The sequence below is a fragment of the Brachyhypopomus gauderio genome, chromosome 6 (assembly GCF_052324685.1).
Source record: "Brachyhypopomus gauderio isolate BG-103 chromosome 6, BGAUD_0.2, whole genome shotgun sequence".
Taxonomy (NCBI): Eukaryota; Metazoa; Chordata; class Actinopteri; order Gymnotiformes; family Hypopomidae; genus Brachyhypopomus; species Brachyhypopomus gauderio.
The window spans coordinates 20,920,398-20,937,928 of record NC_135216.1 but is presented as its reverse complement, the minus strand read 5'-3'; the positions used below and the strand labels follow the sequence as shown (position 1 = coordinate 20,937,928).

Genomic DNA, 17,531 nt, shown 5'->3' with positions numbered 1-17,531 from the left:
TGCAAAGCCATATTTACGTTTGATGCCTGATGTGTATATATACGGTCTCTGGTCAGGTAAAAATGTTCTTTCCCCGTTTTTGCAGGGGTTTTTTATTCTCCACTGCCACCTATCGCCACCTATCGTTTCGGAGAACACTGCAGCGACGCTCGCGACGTTCGCGAAAGTATAAACGCCTACACCGCTCGCGCAGGGTCGCGCGAGGTGGGCGGAGCCGCGCGCTACGGTCGCTCGCGAAAGTATAAACCAGGCTTTATGCGGCCGACGAATGTAGCCTTCAAAACCCCGAAAACGAAGGATGCATCTGAGTATCCTTCGCGTCCCACCATATCCCAGGATTCATTGCTCTATGAACAATAAACAGGCGGAGTCTAGTGTACGGGCCGAAGAATTCGTTTTTAAATGTCGGTATTTTTTAAATATGGACATTTATACTGCAATGAGATGCTAAATAACATGCCAGTTATTAATGATATTGCAGGTAAACATGTGCTTTGAGTATTTACTAAACGTTTATACGTAAAATTAACGTAAAAGTAACGTTTATAAAAATACATTGAATTTTGTTATAAAGTTATACTTCCCGTCAAACGTGAATACATGTTCAACGCATTTTGTTTTAGGCATTTGTGGGTGATGTGATATTTGTCGGACAGCTCGCTAACACGTATGTAACGTATGAAACGGGGCAGAGCGTGGTCACGCAAACATACGTCTTGCGAAGACTAGACTGTCTCATTTAACAGCCGTGAGATGCAGCCTACCCTACCTTCGAAGTGTGTGGCCACCGTGGGCTGCGGTCTACGCGGTCTACGTAGGCTGCAGCCCCTGAATTGAGAAACAGCCACGGTCTCTGGTCAGGTAAAATGTTCTTTCACCGGTTTTGCAGAGGTTGTTTATTCTCCACTGCCACCTATCGTTTCGGAGAACACTGCAGCGACGCTCGCGACGTTCGCGAAAGTATAAACGCCTACACCGCTCGCGCAGGGTCGCGCGAGGTGGGCGGAGTAGCGCGCTACGGTCGCTCGCGAAAGTATAAACCAGGCTTAAGTGGAGCCCATCCGTGGAGGGAAGGATGTACTGTCTGTTCATTTTGTTAACGGTGGTTAACTGGGGATCACACATGCCACCAAAACATCTTTCATCAGACTTATTTCATTGGTTGCACAACAGATAGAAACATGCAAATGATATGAAGAAGATGCCCTGCGGAAACACAGCTGCCCTGTAACCTATGGTAGAGCTGCCCTGTAACCTATGGTAGAGCTGCCCTGTAACCTATGGTAGAGCTGCCCTGTAACCTATGGTAGAGCTGCCCTGTAACCTATGGTAGAGCTGCCCTGTCCTGTAAGTTGCTCTGCGCTGTTGTACACCTAAGCAGCAAGCTAAAACAGCAAGCTAGCATGTCCAGTTGCGGACTTGTGATGGCAGAACCAAATAAATTGTTATTAATTAAACAAACTCAAATTTTTGCTGCAGATTCCACAACTAATATGCGGTAATATAATACTGATTATGTTTATCAGTTATATTGATGGCCAGTATAACTCGACCTTGAGCGTAATATTGCTTAAATTTAAATACATAAATAAATAATTGGAAGAGGTACCATATGGTCAGCAGTGTGAAATAGTCAGATAGTCCGTAGTTGGAAAGAGGTTTTATATATGTTTTTAGGCTACAGTTGGAGTTGCAGCTCTCAACAGCCTGTTGGTTGGAGGACTTGGAGGGAGCACGAGGTGCTGTGGAACAGCCAGGACTGAGGGGCACTGAGCATCGCCTTACCATCCTGGGGACCATGGAGTGAGCAGCCAGAAGGGGGCGCTAGCTTCCAAAAAAAATTAGCAGCCTAAAGAGTGCAAATTAGCAGCCTAAAGAGGCCACTGTTGCGCGAATCTGAGCCTCGAGGAATGATGAAGTTCGCTGAAGGTCATCACTGCATGTGGCCGTTGTCAAGGATGCGGATGGAGGGCCTCTTGGACCCTCCCGACCTTTATTCACATCCTGAGATCTTGAGAGCTGTAATTGGAGCACATTATTATTCTGCAGCAACTAGCCACAACATGCTAGAAAATTGTTCCACATGGGAAATGGTGTTTATTTTCCCAGAAAATGATTTAAGCTGCTCTGGCTGCAGTGAGACTACATACTATGACAAAAGAAAATGTGTGTATGCGCAGGGTTAATTTCCACAGCTTCAGCAGGACAACTGCGCTGTGCAAATCAGTTCATATTATCTTTATATAAGTGCGATAATCGCTTCATGGAGTAGCACTATTAAGGCTGCAGCTAAGATGACTTCTTCACATGGCTCTTACTATTTTAAAAAGTGCTACCTTGCCTGATCTATAGAATGCAATAAATGTTTGCACATTCCACATAAATGTTTGTCATTTATCCAGGTTTCACAACATGAATATTTATGCCTGGCCAAGATTTATATGAGTAATCTGAGTAGTACAAAGGACGAGTATGATGAGTCTGATTTCTTGATCTGCATTATCTACAGTTGCTGCTGCTTTTCTTTTAGCACAAACTAAATCACTTGAGGGCATGTGTGGGTAATTTTTTTTCTGTACAAACTTAAACAGGCCCACGCCTCTGACACATATTACTGTCACCATTGGGAACATCATGCCTGTATGAACCATCATAAATACATAATAACTTCCTAACTGTTCAACTCACCCATTTTCCATGCATGCTGGCAACAATGGGAAGATTTCATGAGCCTTTCCTCACATGAAACTCTACATTTGAACTCAGCAGAGTTCACATTGTTCTCCAACTTCCCATGAGACTGACGTTACAGTCCATAAGCTTTTGAGACAATAGAGCACGAGACAGGCCACAATAAAACACAGGTAGATCATTTTCCCACTGACCAGCCAGAAGGGGGGAAACTCAGATCTCAGGCCCGGTGCTTGGCCACTTTCACTGGGATATTAGTTCTCAGTGGGATATTAAGTTCTCAGCCTGCACACTCTGTTGTCATTTACTGAAGGGCTTATGTACACCGGCTGCTCATGCTGACCCCTCATTCACTGCTAAAGTCCTGGCTGAAGTTCTGAAGAAGGTGCCTGTCCCTGTCCATCCAAAAAGCAAACAGCAAAGCAGTGCTGGGAAGCCTTTAATGCTGGCACAGTCAAAAGTTCCACATTAGGCTTTTTTGTTTGCCTCCAACAAGCCAAGGCGGCTGATTACAGCAAAACATTTTTCGAGCGAATTGGTTTTAAATAAACGGATCGTTATAGTGTGTAATTGACGAGGCAGTACATCCATCTCACTGAAAGCATTGGGGCAGGCCTGAAACCAGCATGTTGCAATTTGTAATTGAACTTCCCTCCCATTCCAAGGAGATGCTAATAACCCTGTTGTCAGCGATACTTTCCTGCCAGCAGACATGCTACTGCGAAAGAGGTTGAAGTGTTTTTTTTTTTTAAATAAACACATTTCTCACTTTTGATCTGCAGCAGGCAATGATCTTGAGGCACCCGTCTCAGTTTCAGCCACTCCCCCTCACCATCCACCGTCGCCATGTGAGCTGCACGTCAGAGGTGTGGGGAGAAGGGGAGGAGGGTGAGTATGGCGGAGTGGATTATATCAGGGTCAGAAAGCCAGCTAGCTAGGGTTCTGCAACACTAAGCAGCTCGGCACACTGACAGCCACAGGGAGGCTAATGGCTAATAATGGACACTTCTGAAAGGTTCTGTGGAATTACTGCTGGTCGGATTACTGCCGCATTACGCAGCCTATCACTCTACTGAGCACAGAGCAAAGTGTTTAATACACTGGTGACACTCACCTGCCACGTTAAGGTGTGCAGCGGTAGCTGTATCTCATGCATACTGGCAGTGCTTGGCACAGTCAGAGAAACCAGTCAGAGACTTCTTGGATTTCCAAGAAATACAGATTTTCAAATGCTGTTCATGTAAATCATGCAAAAGCATTTTGAAACAGAATCATAGTTATTTTCTCATACACGTGATACTGTATGTAACCTGGAACATTTGGAATGCTACAGAATATGTAAAATGCAAACAAATTGTTGCCCTGACCACACATGACCTAGATCAGATTTCTGAATCAGACATCATTTGGATGCAGTAGCTTTAAGGTACAGGCCTTTTCCCCAGTGAAGCAAGATAGCACAGTACAGACATCTGGAGTGTCCATGAGTCACCAGCTATGTAGAAAGTGGGCGTCTTTCTCATCCACTGTGAAAAACAAATGCCTATTCGGTAGAATCTTCACGAACACTCCAGGCAATCAGACTTCACACGAGCAAACGTTAACACATGCAGCAACACATGGCATGGAGCCATTAGGTACATCCAGATTTTCATATCAACGATAGCCAAGGAGATCGAGTATTTCCCAAAGATATGCAAAAGCTGTACTGTAAATGTAACACGCAAAGGACAGATGCACAGAGGCAGCCTGGGCAGACGCAGGGTTACAGGGACTCAGATTTAATATTAGTCACCATGGAAAATCAGGTTTTACACAATCACTGAATATATTCAGCAACTCACACCTCTTTCCCTTTTTTTTAACTAAAGATATGACTATACTGCTGGTTTAAAGCAGGTGGGAAGCAGGGCCAGGGGGTTCATACATAACAGTGTGGTCCATTATGTACGCTAGCCTGCCATGTCTGCAAATGTGAAATTGGTATTTTCCTGCTCAGGTAAAAGGGTACAAAAAAAGGTTTTTCTCAGAATGTCTCCTGAACGTATCTGTAAAAAAGACTCAGCGCAACCAACAAATAAGTCAGATGTTTAAAACCACATATTTTCATGGATGAGTCACAGGAATCAGTTTGCTTTTGAACAACGAATAACTGCTCACCCATTATTTGATTTTTGAAGAAGAATGAGAAAAATATTTCCTAAGGATTAAACTGTACAAAGAAAAGGGCTTGTACATGTTAGCAATACTCAGAGCTACATCACAGGTGCAGATAGCAAATGGGCTCCAGCTATCACATCTTCCCAGCTATCACAGTCCCTTCCATGAACCTTATTCAAATCATCCATGTCCATTTAGAAAGGACCACCTGTCTGTGACACCCTGATCTACATTTAGGACTAGTTCAAATAATGTATCGTCACAAATTTCCTCCCTGAAATGCAAATACAGAAGGCCAGGTCAAACTACATAAAAAGAGGTCCAGAACAAAGTTCACAGAAACCCTCCAGTGAAGGAAGCCTTCAGGCAGACACTCTTGGCAGCCTCCATTCTGACATTTCATTTCATTGTGGAAAGGCAGTACCTCCCTGCCTGCTCTCTTCCTCTCCTTTTGTTTATATCTGCCTCATTTATTTCTTGTGGAGCTGCAGGCTGAGCCCGATAAGCCCCGTCCAGGTGTCGGGCTGCTCCAGCATTTGTCTCACCTTATCTCATACATGGAGCTCGAGGGGCCGATTCCCGTAAACTAAGGATACTATACAGAACTAAATGGCAGAGGTCCCCCCACAGAGCCAGTGCCAAGTGTCTGACATGCCAAAGCCTCCCAGCTTGTGCCAAGCCTGGCAGCCAGTGCCAAACCAGGAGGTTTTTCCCCTCTTTTCCTTCATGGATATCATAGATCATGTTCCCAAAATTGCATGTGTAAATAATTTCAGCATGCTCTGATGGCTGCAGGAAATGTGGCAGCAAACGCTTGCTGTCTAAGGCCAACGCAGAGTTTAGTCACCTCAAACATTAACAGGATCAAGAGTGGTTCTCCTATAGAGCTCCATCCTGATTAGTCCTATACCCTTATAGGCAGAGAGCCCAGAGGCCTGAAGTGGGGCCGTCATCTGAAAGTGGCCGTGGGGCCTACTGCCCCGTTAGAGGTTTTGGGTACATAGGAAAAGGGGGAGGGGCAAGCAGTGCTTTTTGGAGAATGAAAATAATTTTTTTCCAGAATGTTCTGTGTGCTTGTGAAGAAAGAAAGAAAGAAAGAAAAAGAAAGAAAGAAAGAAGCAAGCATGTTGATATGTATCTCAAGTCAAATTCAGTGGCTGTCAGAACCATTTCAAAGCAGAATTTCAGTAGGTTCCAAGAGGTCCTACAGGTCATGCCCCCTCACCCAAACCTACCCACACCTTTCTTTACTCAAGACCACTACAAAGTGCAAGTGAAAATAAAAGAACTGGCCAACAGTCAATACTCTTCTTCCTCTGAAGAGGCTAATGCTTCCTTCACCATCTGCCCCTCCCCCAACCCTAGGTGTTTTCCACAGATAACTGAGACCAGCATTGAAATGTGAGTCTTCATAGCAGCAGCATCACCGTGTAAATTCCATTTCACCCACCTGTTCCCTTCAGAGAAAGCAGAAATGGGCCTAAGAAAGAGTGGCTACAACTTCAAAGGAAAGCAGAACAGAGGGTTTTCTTTTAGAAACACCTTTTCCACTATTCAACATATTTTTGTTGTTGTTTGCTGATTCTAGCTGCCTCCTCATCAAGGAGGCAGAGCTGTAATGTGGTGCACACAGCAGCACTGCAGGAAGTCGATGGAGTCAGCTCCACTTGCACCAACTCAAGCTTTACGCCATTGTGTATATATGTGTGTATATATATGTGTATATATATGTGTGTGTGTGTGTGTGTGTGTGTGTGTGCATATGAGTCAGGATGGAGACTGATCTTCGTAAGTGTTTACTTCCAAATGCACATAAATGCAAACCTCAACATACTGTCACAGTACACCATCCCTAACAATGGTACAGCAAACTCCACACACATATGTACAAATGCACACACACACACACACACACACACACACACACACACACACACACACACACACACACACACACACACACACCCACGCACATGCACACACACTCCTACATGCTAAGAGTTCTCAATACACCACTGTAATCCTCTTGTCTCTATGCTGGTTAAAGAAAAGGAAAATCAACTTTTTCAGGCTTTAAAGGCAAGAATAGAGGAGGTTGTTTTTGTACAGTCAACAAGTTCATGGAAGAGAGCTTTGATGCCCTGCCTGTGTATTCAGGTGAGTCAAGCTGATATGAAAGCAATGCAAAAACCTCAAACAATTTCAGCAGGGTAAAACAACATTTGGAGTGGTGGATAATTCAGTAAGCTCTCAGCTCTTCTCATGCTCTCTATGAATGTGCTTATTTTAGGGGTGTGGAGGAGTGAGAGGTAGAGAGAAAGAAACACATATTATGAGAGACTGTCTATGTGAGTAGACTTAGGCAGGGTGTGCAAGGGTGTTGAAGAAATTGTGCACCATCCCATATGTGTGTGTGTGTGTATTGTGGATGAGTGTGTGTATACTATAGGTGTATGTCTGCTGTATATTGTATATAGATGTGTGTGTGTGTGTGTGTGTGTGTGTGTGTGTGTGTGTGTGTGTGTGTGTGTGTGTGTGTGTGTGTGTGTGTGTGTGTGTGTGTGTGTGTGTGTGTGTGTAAAACTGAGGCATCAGTCCTCCCAGGCTCATTTTGCCTCTCACACATTTCTGTTCAAGGGCACCCACAAAGCATCTTTGGTCCCTACTGAGTCAGTCAAAGGCTTGCGAGGATTCCAAAGGTCTCTAAACGTGGCCCTCTCAGTGGCCGGTCCATGGCCCTGCTACCCCAGAGCTGCCCAGCCACCCCCAAAGCTGCCTACTCAGGCTGAAGCTCAGGCCTTGTGCTTCACTTTGAAACAGTGCAGTTGTGATTCAAATGACCAGACCACAAAGAGGTTATGTGTCTCTCTTTGGTATGTGGTGTGGGTGAACAACTGTGTGTGTGTGTGTGTGTGTGTGTGTGTGTGTGTGTGTGTGTGTGTGTGTGTGTGTGTGTGTGTGTGTGTGTGTGTGTGTGTGTGTATGTGTGTCTACATGTATTAAAACACGCTGCTTTCAACCTTCTACATTTGAAATTAGTAAATCAGTATTACCTCATGCATAAAGGAAGAAAGACTCAAAAAGGCAGAAAGAACACAGAGCTACTCTACAGATGTTAGGCATGGGGAGTAAAGGGAGGAAGAGTAAAACGGAAAAAGATAACCCGGCAAACTGGCTCACACCAACCAACATCCCTCACAACACCGGCTTTGGAAGAAAACAGCTCAGAATTTGTTCATTTAGGTAGTAGAAAACCAACCACCATACTGGAGCATACTCAGAAACTAAAAAAGGCAAAGTGCTTTTTTTCAGTCATTGAAGCATGGCAGCTTACAGTGTAAACGTGTACGTGTTTTGTTAGAAAATATATCTGAGAAACAGAATATAGCAGTTATATATACATAAGATATATCTATGGGTGGGTGTCAGTGGGTGTGTGTGTATGTGTGCATATCAAGATCTCTCTCTATCTCTGCTCACCTGTGACCATGGAGGTGAGCTGGTTCTTGTTGGATCCCAGGTTGTTCTTTGCCTCACAGATAAAGGTGGTGTTCACGCTCTCATCCACCTTCTGCACCAGCAGTTTGTTCTGAACAACCTTCACTGTGGGTGGCATCTTCCCCGACACCCTGACCAACAGACAAAGCAGGTCTGAGTCAGCCTGGTCAACAAGGTGGTCTTAAGTTCATTTTTTCAATATGCCAAAAGTCAGGTTATTGCCTATATTTCTACTTCATCTTTACTATAATTACATCTATGAACAAAATTACAGTGTTACACAACATCTAAAAAAACTCAGCATGAAAAGCAACAAAATGGAAACTAAACATCTGTGAACAATTTATCAAATCTTTCAGAATAATTTAATCAATTCGCAGAATGAACAGGCCATAAAAAGAATGTGGGATACCCATACAGTAAGGTTTTTGCCAATATGTTAAAATAGCAAATGGAATACTCTGACTTGAAGCCAATTTGAATGTCAAAGCTAAGACTCTGCTAACATGGTTTAACGGCTTGTCCATATATGTGAGTCACAATGACACCTATATTAATCATGTGTGTGACTTGCTTGCTAGATCATTGGCTTTCAACCCATATTTACATTCTCCTCAAAACAATTTGACAAAAAAAAAAGCACCCGGCAGGCTGTTTGCTTTTGTCACACTTTCTGTGTTGGAGATAATTTTTCAGTAAGCATGCAGAGGTTGATGATGGTCACCAGAATACAACTGATGGTGTTTTTAACCACTATGGCCCAAAGCTTTCATCCCTGTACATCTTCAAGAAGAGCCTCAAAACCTTCCTGTTTAGATCAGCATTTAGTTAGGGAACTTTGATGTTTTTTTTTTCACATTATTTTACATTTTGTTTGTTTTTCTCCTAAAAAAATGTAATAGTTATGCCATTTTATTATTTTATGACATTATTTTATTATGTTTGTTCTTCTATTTATTCTGTAAATCACTTTGAGTTGCATGTATAAAAGGTGCTATACAAAAAAAGATTATTATTATTACTTCTTAGTCTGGTTGGACATAAATAACAAAGAAACAATCATGCCTTAAGAGAGCTTAATGGCTTGACCAGAATGTATGTATGTAAGTATGTATGTATGTATGAATTCAATACTGAATGAGGCATAGTGCAAAATAAGTCAATGCACACAAAGCAGTGTAACTATTGGACTATGGATTATGACCATGGTAACTTTCCAACATGGATGTGGGAGATTACTCACGTTGTCCATGTAACATTAACAACCTCTGGGTTGGCATCGGCATGGCAGATCAGCATGGCATCAGTCCGACCCATATACCAGTTATCATCATAACCCTCTATCCGGACAGTGGGGGGGTCTGGAGACACAGTTATGTCATGAGAGAGTTATTTGGGGTATAAAGAGCATGGACGACTGAGAGACAGAAAGAAAAAGTGAGTGAGAGAGAGAGAGAGAGAAAGAGGAGAGAAAGAGAATGAGGGATGCAAAGGGAAAGAGGGGAGAGGGAGAGAAGAAAAGAGCGACAGAAAGTAGGACATACAGAAAGAGAGAGAGAACGAGACAGGGGAGACAAAGAATGAGAGTGTGAGAGAACGACAGAGAGAGAAGGAAAGAGAGAGTGAGAGAGGCTTTCTTGCCTTCAGCTTAGATTGACCAGTTGGAACATGATTACATGCAGCTCAGGACTGGGAAAGGAAGAGACTGAGATACTAAAGATGGAATAGCACGCCCTGACCTACAAAAACTCAGAAGAGCCAAAACTTAGGCAGTGGGGGGAGGCTCGCAAGAGGAGAATGGAATAACAGAGGACAAGAGGAACAATGTGGAAAGACTTTTAGTTTTCCAAATACTTCAACTATTTGATACCCTTATTGGGAACATATACATAATCCCCAACTCAATCTGGCCAATATGTGTGTGTGTGTGTGTGTGTGTGTGTGTGTGTGTGTGTGTGTGTGTGTGTGCATGCGTGTGTCTTACACTGCACAATGAGCTTCATGTGGAAGGTCTGCGGGTAGTCCTGCGTTCGCTGAGTAATCACACAGGTGATGTCGCGGCCATTGTCGCCAGGCACCGGCGCCATGCGGTACTCACTCCTGACCGTCACCGTGCCGTCTGGCTGTGGCTCTGACGTGCTGTTGAAGGCGCCGGCAGCATTTGTCGTCCAGGTGATGTTGGCGGCGGGCTTGCCCCTTGCAGCCTCGCAGCGCGCCACAACCATCTTGCCACCTCCGGCCTGCGCCGCCACTGGGGAAGCAGAGTTCTTGGGCTTTGCTGGGTGGGGGGCAGGTGGGGGGCAGGTGGGGGGCAGGTGGGGGTTTGGGGAAGAAATCGAGACTTGATTGTCAGACTGACGGAAAACCTGACGGTGGCCTGGACATCACATATCAGTGTTGCCCTGGTCAAGCAGACAAGACATTACATGGGAAATGGAGGGTGAACCATGCAAAAAATACTCTCTCTACTCTGAACAGGGAGCTGCACAAGACGCATGATCAGCTGTCAAATTTTCTGTAGAATTTCAACACAAAAAATGGACAATCATTAACTCCACATTTGGCAAGTTGAATGAGGTCAAAGTGAGATAAAAAGAAAGTGAAACTTAAATAAAAGCAGAAGGAGAAAAAGTGGGTGTGAGAATGATAATGGTAGAGAGGAAAAGGGAAACATAAACCAGATGGGCTAGTGTAAATAGAGGTTGGTGACCTTTCCATTTGATGATAAAGAAGGAAAAAAAAAATCAGGAAGAAATCAATTACGAGGGTCTCAAGCCAGTCTGAATTACTTTTTGTCATAGCTACGGTAATCTCAATCAAAATTCTTTGCAGTGTTTAATGCCTTGCTTGCATCAACTGTTGTCAAGTTGATATGTAAGTTCTTAAATGCTTTTGGCCCGATGTGACCTTTAGGCCATGTACAGCTTATGAGCTGAAAACATATTTTCCAAACACTGCAGTGTTAAACAGAGATAATACGTATTATATATATTATTATGTAGTATTAAACTCCATCTCCAGCTCTGTAGTTTTCCATACGGAGCCAGTCGTAAAGGTCCATTGTTTGCTCAGTGCCCAGAGGACAGTATGGATAGTACAGACACACAGACATCAAAAGGGAGGCTGTACACTGAGCATGCAGTGTAAGTGTAATTCACAGTTACACTGAGCATGCAGTGTAAGTGTAATTCACCGTTACACTGAACATGCAGTGTAAGTGTAATTCACCGTTACACTGAACATGCAGTGTAAGTGTAATTCACCGTTACACTGAGCATGCAGTGTAAGTGTAATTCACCATTACACTGAGCATGCAGAGTAAGTGTAATTCACCGTCACACGGCTTTAGTGTCTAATGCAGGTATTCAAATCACAGTGCGCACTACAGACTGTCCAGCTCCCTTCACCTAGGAGCCCGGGGTGATGACAGAATGGCCAAGCAGTTACATAAGTCATTCAATCAAAGGATTACAAAGTCCAGGACCAGTTTAGGATCGGAAGACCACTGTTCTACGATGTATAACGACCTGATCAGTTTTAGTAATGTAAGACCAATGACTGTATGAATAATTTTGTGTGAAATCACTAATCATGATCATCTGATATAATGTTGACGTGGGTGCATGTGATCTGTTAAGAATTGAACTTTAGAAAGGGATCGTTTTTTGGACATAATAGTGAAGCCCTAATAAGTTTCCATTGAACTGCAAACTCTGACACAATTTTACCTCAACTAGGAAGTGGAATTCATGCAACACTGACCTGAAAAAAAATCCCTACCCTGTGTCACTACATCATCTATTAAAACCCACATTACATTGATCTGGGTATTGTCAGGCAATCAGTATAAAATAACAGAGTTAAGTGACAAACATGCACGTTTGAAGGTTACACATAGTTTATGACACAAATACATAAAAAGCTTAACATGAACCTCAACAGGCAGTTTGATCATTTTGCTAGGGCAGTGCTGATTCACTTTGCGCCATGGACTGATGACACCATTAACTTAGTCACCAAAATGATGAAGCTGGCTAATGGAGGCCATTAACATTAAAACAGATGGCAGGCGAATTACGGTTAGCAGATATCATGTATGAGTGAAGCCATGAAGCAAACCTGGGACCACATTCCCAGGGGACGGGTGCTTTTTGGGGCAGACATTGTCAAGCAGAATTTCCCAGTAATCTTATTAAAGCCAAGATAATATGAAGAGAAAAGTGACATTGAATTTTCTGGAATGTCTTGAGATTTGGCTCAAGCTAACACACTAAAGGAAAACATTAAATAAAATAAGATCTTCAGAGCTATTCTTGTCAAAAACACAGATAAAGGATGATATATCTTAATGGATACCCCATTTTAGTGCTAACAAACATTTTGCCACATTATCAATAAGATGAATTTCATGTTAATTTTACTTCTGGGCACTGGCAAACAAGTAAAACTGGAAAATACCTTATTTTAATAATCCATTGTAAGGTTGTTTGTCTTTGTAATCCAGAATTTTCTGAAATTACTGAAACAATGAATCAGAGGAATCACACAGATACAGTGTTTCAGCAAGAAAAGCCTGACTAATGAATGTGATAAACATTTGAACCATGGGCCTAATAACCATGGGAGGTTTCTACAAATCACCTCATAAATATTGCAATGTTTTGCTCAATCTGATCTCTTTCAGTTCTTGTGACACTAACAAATGCATATAATTTCAGGATCAATGGGAATACAGTATGGAATTAATCTCAGAAGCAATGAAGAGATTAAAATAGAATGAAGAGACACAATTCTGAGGTGTCCAAGTCACTCCTGAGGTAATTTCAGTCAAACCTAAGAATCACTCAAGTTGAAGCGTGCTCCGTTTTTGTCCATGAGAAAAGAAGAGCTTAAAAAGATCTCCCATTAAATTTGGGGTTTGATAGGCTGACAGAATGTGCAAATAAGCTTTACCACTGTGGCATGACAATAAGCATTATAAGAAATGTTAGTCATCACTGTCTCAGTGTTACTGGTTCAGAGTCTATAAGACTGAGATCATTGTACCATATTTATTCAAAGCGATCTCATTTTGATCTCATTTCGGTATTCCAGGACAGCCCTTCTTATACCACGTGAAGTAGTGGATTCTGACCAATCACAACTTATACATATACAATTTATTCCCATTTATGGTTATGATCCCCCTTACACCATGACTGCCCTCACACTGCCACAGACTAGCCTAATTGCCACCTGGCTCCTCCTACACGTCAGAGAGCATACTGGGTCTCATTGCCCTTCCTGTTCAGATTTCTGACAGTGGTATGAAGTATCCTAAATAATCTGATGCCAGTAAGGAGAAACACAATACAACACTAAAAATTGCCGCAAGCGGCAATGAGGGGTTCAAGCACGCAAAGGGGATCCAAGGAACCCCCTAAAGGGCCAGAGGGCATATAGGAAATAAACATTGTTTTGAGTAAATTATTGATCTTTGATTTGAATACATTAAGCATGCTCTTAAGTTTCCATTTAACTGGCTTATAAGGCACAAAGGGCCAAAAGGTCACAAAAATGTGTAATGGCAAAACAATTCAGATCACAGAACAAAATCACTTATGCCCGGTTCACACTACACGATTTTAGGCTGGCTTTTCAGTCGCCGACAGTCGCCGACTGATCGGCGACAGAAACTGTGGTCGGAGGCAAATCGGTGATCACTCGTCGCTCGCTCAGTCGTGTAGTGTGAACTGCTGAAAGACGCTCGCCGAGCAGTCGCCGACTGGTCGCCGTCTCGTCGCAGATGACCGGCAGATATCTAGCATGTTTAATATCTAGCAGTCGGCGACTGAGAGTTGGCAGCAGCGTCTAGCTACAGCCAATGGGAACGCGGAGAGAGAACCGCGGCACCGCTGAAGATATCTCTGAAGAATGTAAAAAACTTTCAAGAATACTTTCAAAACAGTAACCCAGCAAACACACAAAATCCTCACCTTTCTTACAACTTTACTACAACACTGTGTTTAAGTTATTGTGACAGCACTGGAGAAATAGTGCGATTGATTATATTTATGTTCACTTGGGACTATGGAGTGTTTAAACGGTAAAAAAAATAATAATAACGAAAATGTGGAGTACATGTACATTGTTTTTTTTTTCTTCTACGTGGTGTTGCTGGTTCTCGCGAGAGTTTAATTTTCGTGTTCTCGCGTTTTTGGACGGCAGCCAGATGAGTCGGCGATTCCCCTGTCGTGTAATTCGTGGCTGTGTTCGAAATAGACTACTACATACTGGATAATGCATACTGGACTCAGTATATACTGGATACTGCATACTGGTCCTCGTAGTAGTATGCAGTACAGTTTCCAGTATGCGACAAAAGCAAAGCACACTACGGGTCACGTGAACGTAGCGTTGCATGATGGGATGCAGTACACCACGAAGATAGCTCTGTTCGCCTACTGGAATATTTTGCGGAAGTAGTAGGTCATCCGGGTATGTTTCGCGTACTGCAAATTTTCATTTTGGTCACATACTGCATACGACATACTGATTTGGGGCTCGATCAGTATGCCAGTAGTATGTAGTAGACTATTTCGAACACAGCCCGTGAGCCTGCGTCGCCGATCAGTCATGTAGTGTGAAAGCCACAACAACTGAAAGACTCGCGATTACAGCACAACCAGTCGTGTAGTGCGAACGGCACAAAAACCTGACGACTGAAAAGCCGTGTAGTGTGAACCTGGCATTAGTGAGAGTAGCTTTGTGTGTGTGTGTGTGTGTTTGAAAATGGCTAGAGAAGTGTGTATATGAAGCAGATGTAGTCCTGTGTGCAAGTATGTATGGGAAAAATAAGCTAAATATCTCTGTGTGTGTGTGTGTGTGTGTGTGTGTGTGTGTGTGTGTGTGTGTGTGTGTGTAGTCAAAGAGTAATGGGTATAAATGGCTATCAACCGATATAGCTGTTGAAGTAAATTAGGCCCCGCCTCAGAGCTATTGATTGACATGTGACAGTCTGACTATATGGAAATGTCACAATGTTGTCGATAATTCTTGATAAAGAGAGTCTTGTGAATAGATTGACACCAAGATTGTGGTGATTAGATGAAAAACCAAGGAATAATATAAAAAAGTAGGTTTTGCATATTATGATTTAAAAATCTAAGTGGGAGGAGCTAAAGGGTTCTTGAGGCTTTTTTTAATTTGAATTAAGCCAAGGAATGCACCTGATGTTTCTATGACCTATGGTGTAGGAGATATGGACCAAAACGCAAAATGCTGCGCTATAGCGCCACCATCAGGCCAATGTTGGTCACTGTCTAGGTTTCCCTCATTCCCTCTGGTGCACCTTTCTGCCAAGTTTGGTGTTTCTGGGCCTTACAGTCTAGGCTGCAGTATGCGTTTTACAGCCTGAAAAAGAATAATAATAATAATAAGAAGAAGAAAAACTCGAGCAATTACAATAGGTTTCCCACACTACGTGTGTGAATAAGAAAAACTCTAACATAAATATAGGGTTCAGCACTACGTGCTTGAATCCTAAAAATAAAATAACCCCAAGTTTAAGTCATTTAGCCCTCCAAAAACTCACTCTTCAGGTGAATTCTCACTTCAAAGAGGGATTAAAAGAGTGTACTTCAGATGTACTTCAAAAGAGGTTGCAATGTATTTGATGGCATTTACAGCAATGCTGCTTCTTCTTGGTGTTTTACAAAGACACATTTTATTATGTTCAACTGGAACCAGGTATGTTGAGAATTGTGTATTAATAAAAACTGTTTACTATTATTGAAAATGATGTATAGCATAAAATGACAGCTAATAGTACTGATAAATGAACCACTCCTATTCAGCTCAATGACGAAATTGGTTAAGATGAGAAATGTGTAGACAAGCAATTTGTGTATTTTAAATTCACTCAAAGCTTCTTTTAGTACAAGGGTGGTTTGGAGCATGATGTCTGTGTCCAGTGTTTCTGAACATTTAAAGACACATATGACTATATCTTGGACTCCTTTGCTTTTTAACAAAGGAGGTTTGTGAGTTTTTTTAAAGACTTTAACAATTGCTTCATTGGACTGTGCAGAAGTAAGAAGCTACAGATGAATTGTACATTTTCGCTTCAAATTCAACTGGTTGGTTAAACTATGCATGATTATAAACATCAGAACAACAAATTTGTTATTGGGTCTGTGTGTTGATACAGAGTAACATGGAGCTTAATAATTCATGAAGCATTAACTACCGGTATATAGAGCTACAGAAACATTGATCATATTTTGACCTCCCTAAATATAAATATTTTTTCCATTAACATTTTCCAAACATCTAAAACCAAAAAACAAAATAACTTTTTTACTTGGTACTTGTTTAGTTTCTTCATTGTCATCTCAATCAGATAAAGTTGGCGATATGGTGGATCAATTTGTTTTTAGTCACTGTGTGAACTGGACCTATTGTGATGAATAGCTGCAAACCGTCTGGGACATGTGACTCAAGCTGCTTACCAAGCATGGTGAGGGTGGTGGTGCCTTGTTCGTTTCCACTTGGGTAAGTCGCATACTCGCAGGTGTACTTGCCGGCATCAGACATGCGCACTTTGTTGATCGTAATGGAGGGGTTCTCCAGGGATGGCTGGGAAAACTGAACACGATCTTTGAAGGTTGACTGCGGGAAGCTCTGGCCGTACATGGGGTTAAAAACGGCGATGTTCTCCCTCTGGCCCTCAGTCGCTTCAAAGATCCATGAAACCTAAACAATCAAGAACAGGTGTAGAGGAACTGACACGACAGAGAAATAATTTCTGCTGACATCGACACGTAATGCATAGTGCCACTGAGGCACCCAAGCAACATTCTGACTTCCTTAAATAAAGCTTTTATTTAGAATCACTGGATGACCTTCATTTGTACATGACTCTTTCTATGCAATTCTATGGCAACAAGCCCATTTGAAGGAGAGGGCCATTTCAAATTTTTCAAATCATTCCATATTTTTTCTCTTTCAAGTCGTGTAATATAACTGTGTTAAACAGGTTCCAGTGTTTTCCATTTTATTTCCATGCAATCCTTTGCAGGTTGACAGCTGGAACAAGGAATACTCTGACTACATCAATCTACTTAGTGTAAACACGACTGATTAACTAATCGAATTACTGCTTCAAACTGGTACAGAGTTACACAATGAATAAGATGTAACTA

The 17,531-nt window shown here is 42.3% G+C and overlaps 1 protein-coding gene across 2 annotated transcripts in view; it reads right to left on the bottom strand.

Moving 5' to 3' along the window:
• Nucleotides 1-17,531, bottom strand: part of pvrl2l (PVR cell adhesion molecule related 2 like) — a 162,752-nt gene that overhangs the window by 62,309 nt on the left and 82,912 nt on the right. For both annotated transcript variants that reach the window (XM_077009579.1, XM_077009580.1), the window contains exons 3-6: nucleotides 16,839-17,082; nucleotides 10,334-10,627; nucleotides 9,593-9,710; nucleotides 8,332-8,480 (exon numbers count right to left, since the gene is read on the bottom strand). In XM_077009579.1, the coding sequence (XP_076865694.1) occupies nucleotides 8,332-8,480; nucleotides 9,593-9,710; nucleotides 10,334-10,627; nucleotides 16,839-17,082 (805 nt within the window). The remainder of the gene's footprint in view (nucleotides 1-8,331; nucleotides 8,481-9,592; nucleotides 9,711-10,333; nucleotides 10,628-16,838; nucleotides 17,083-17,531) is intronic.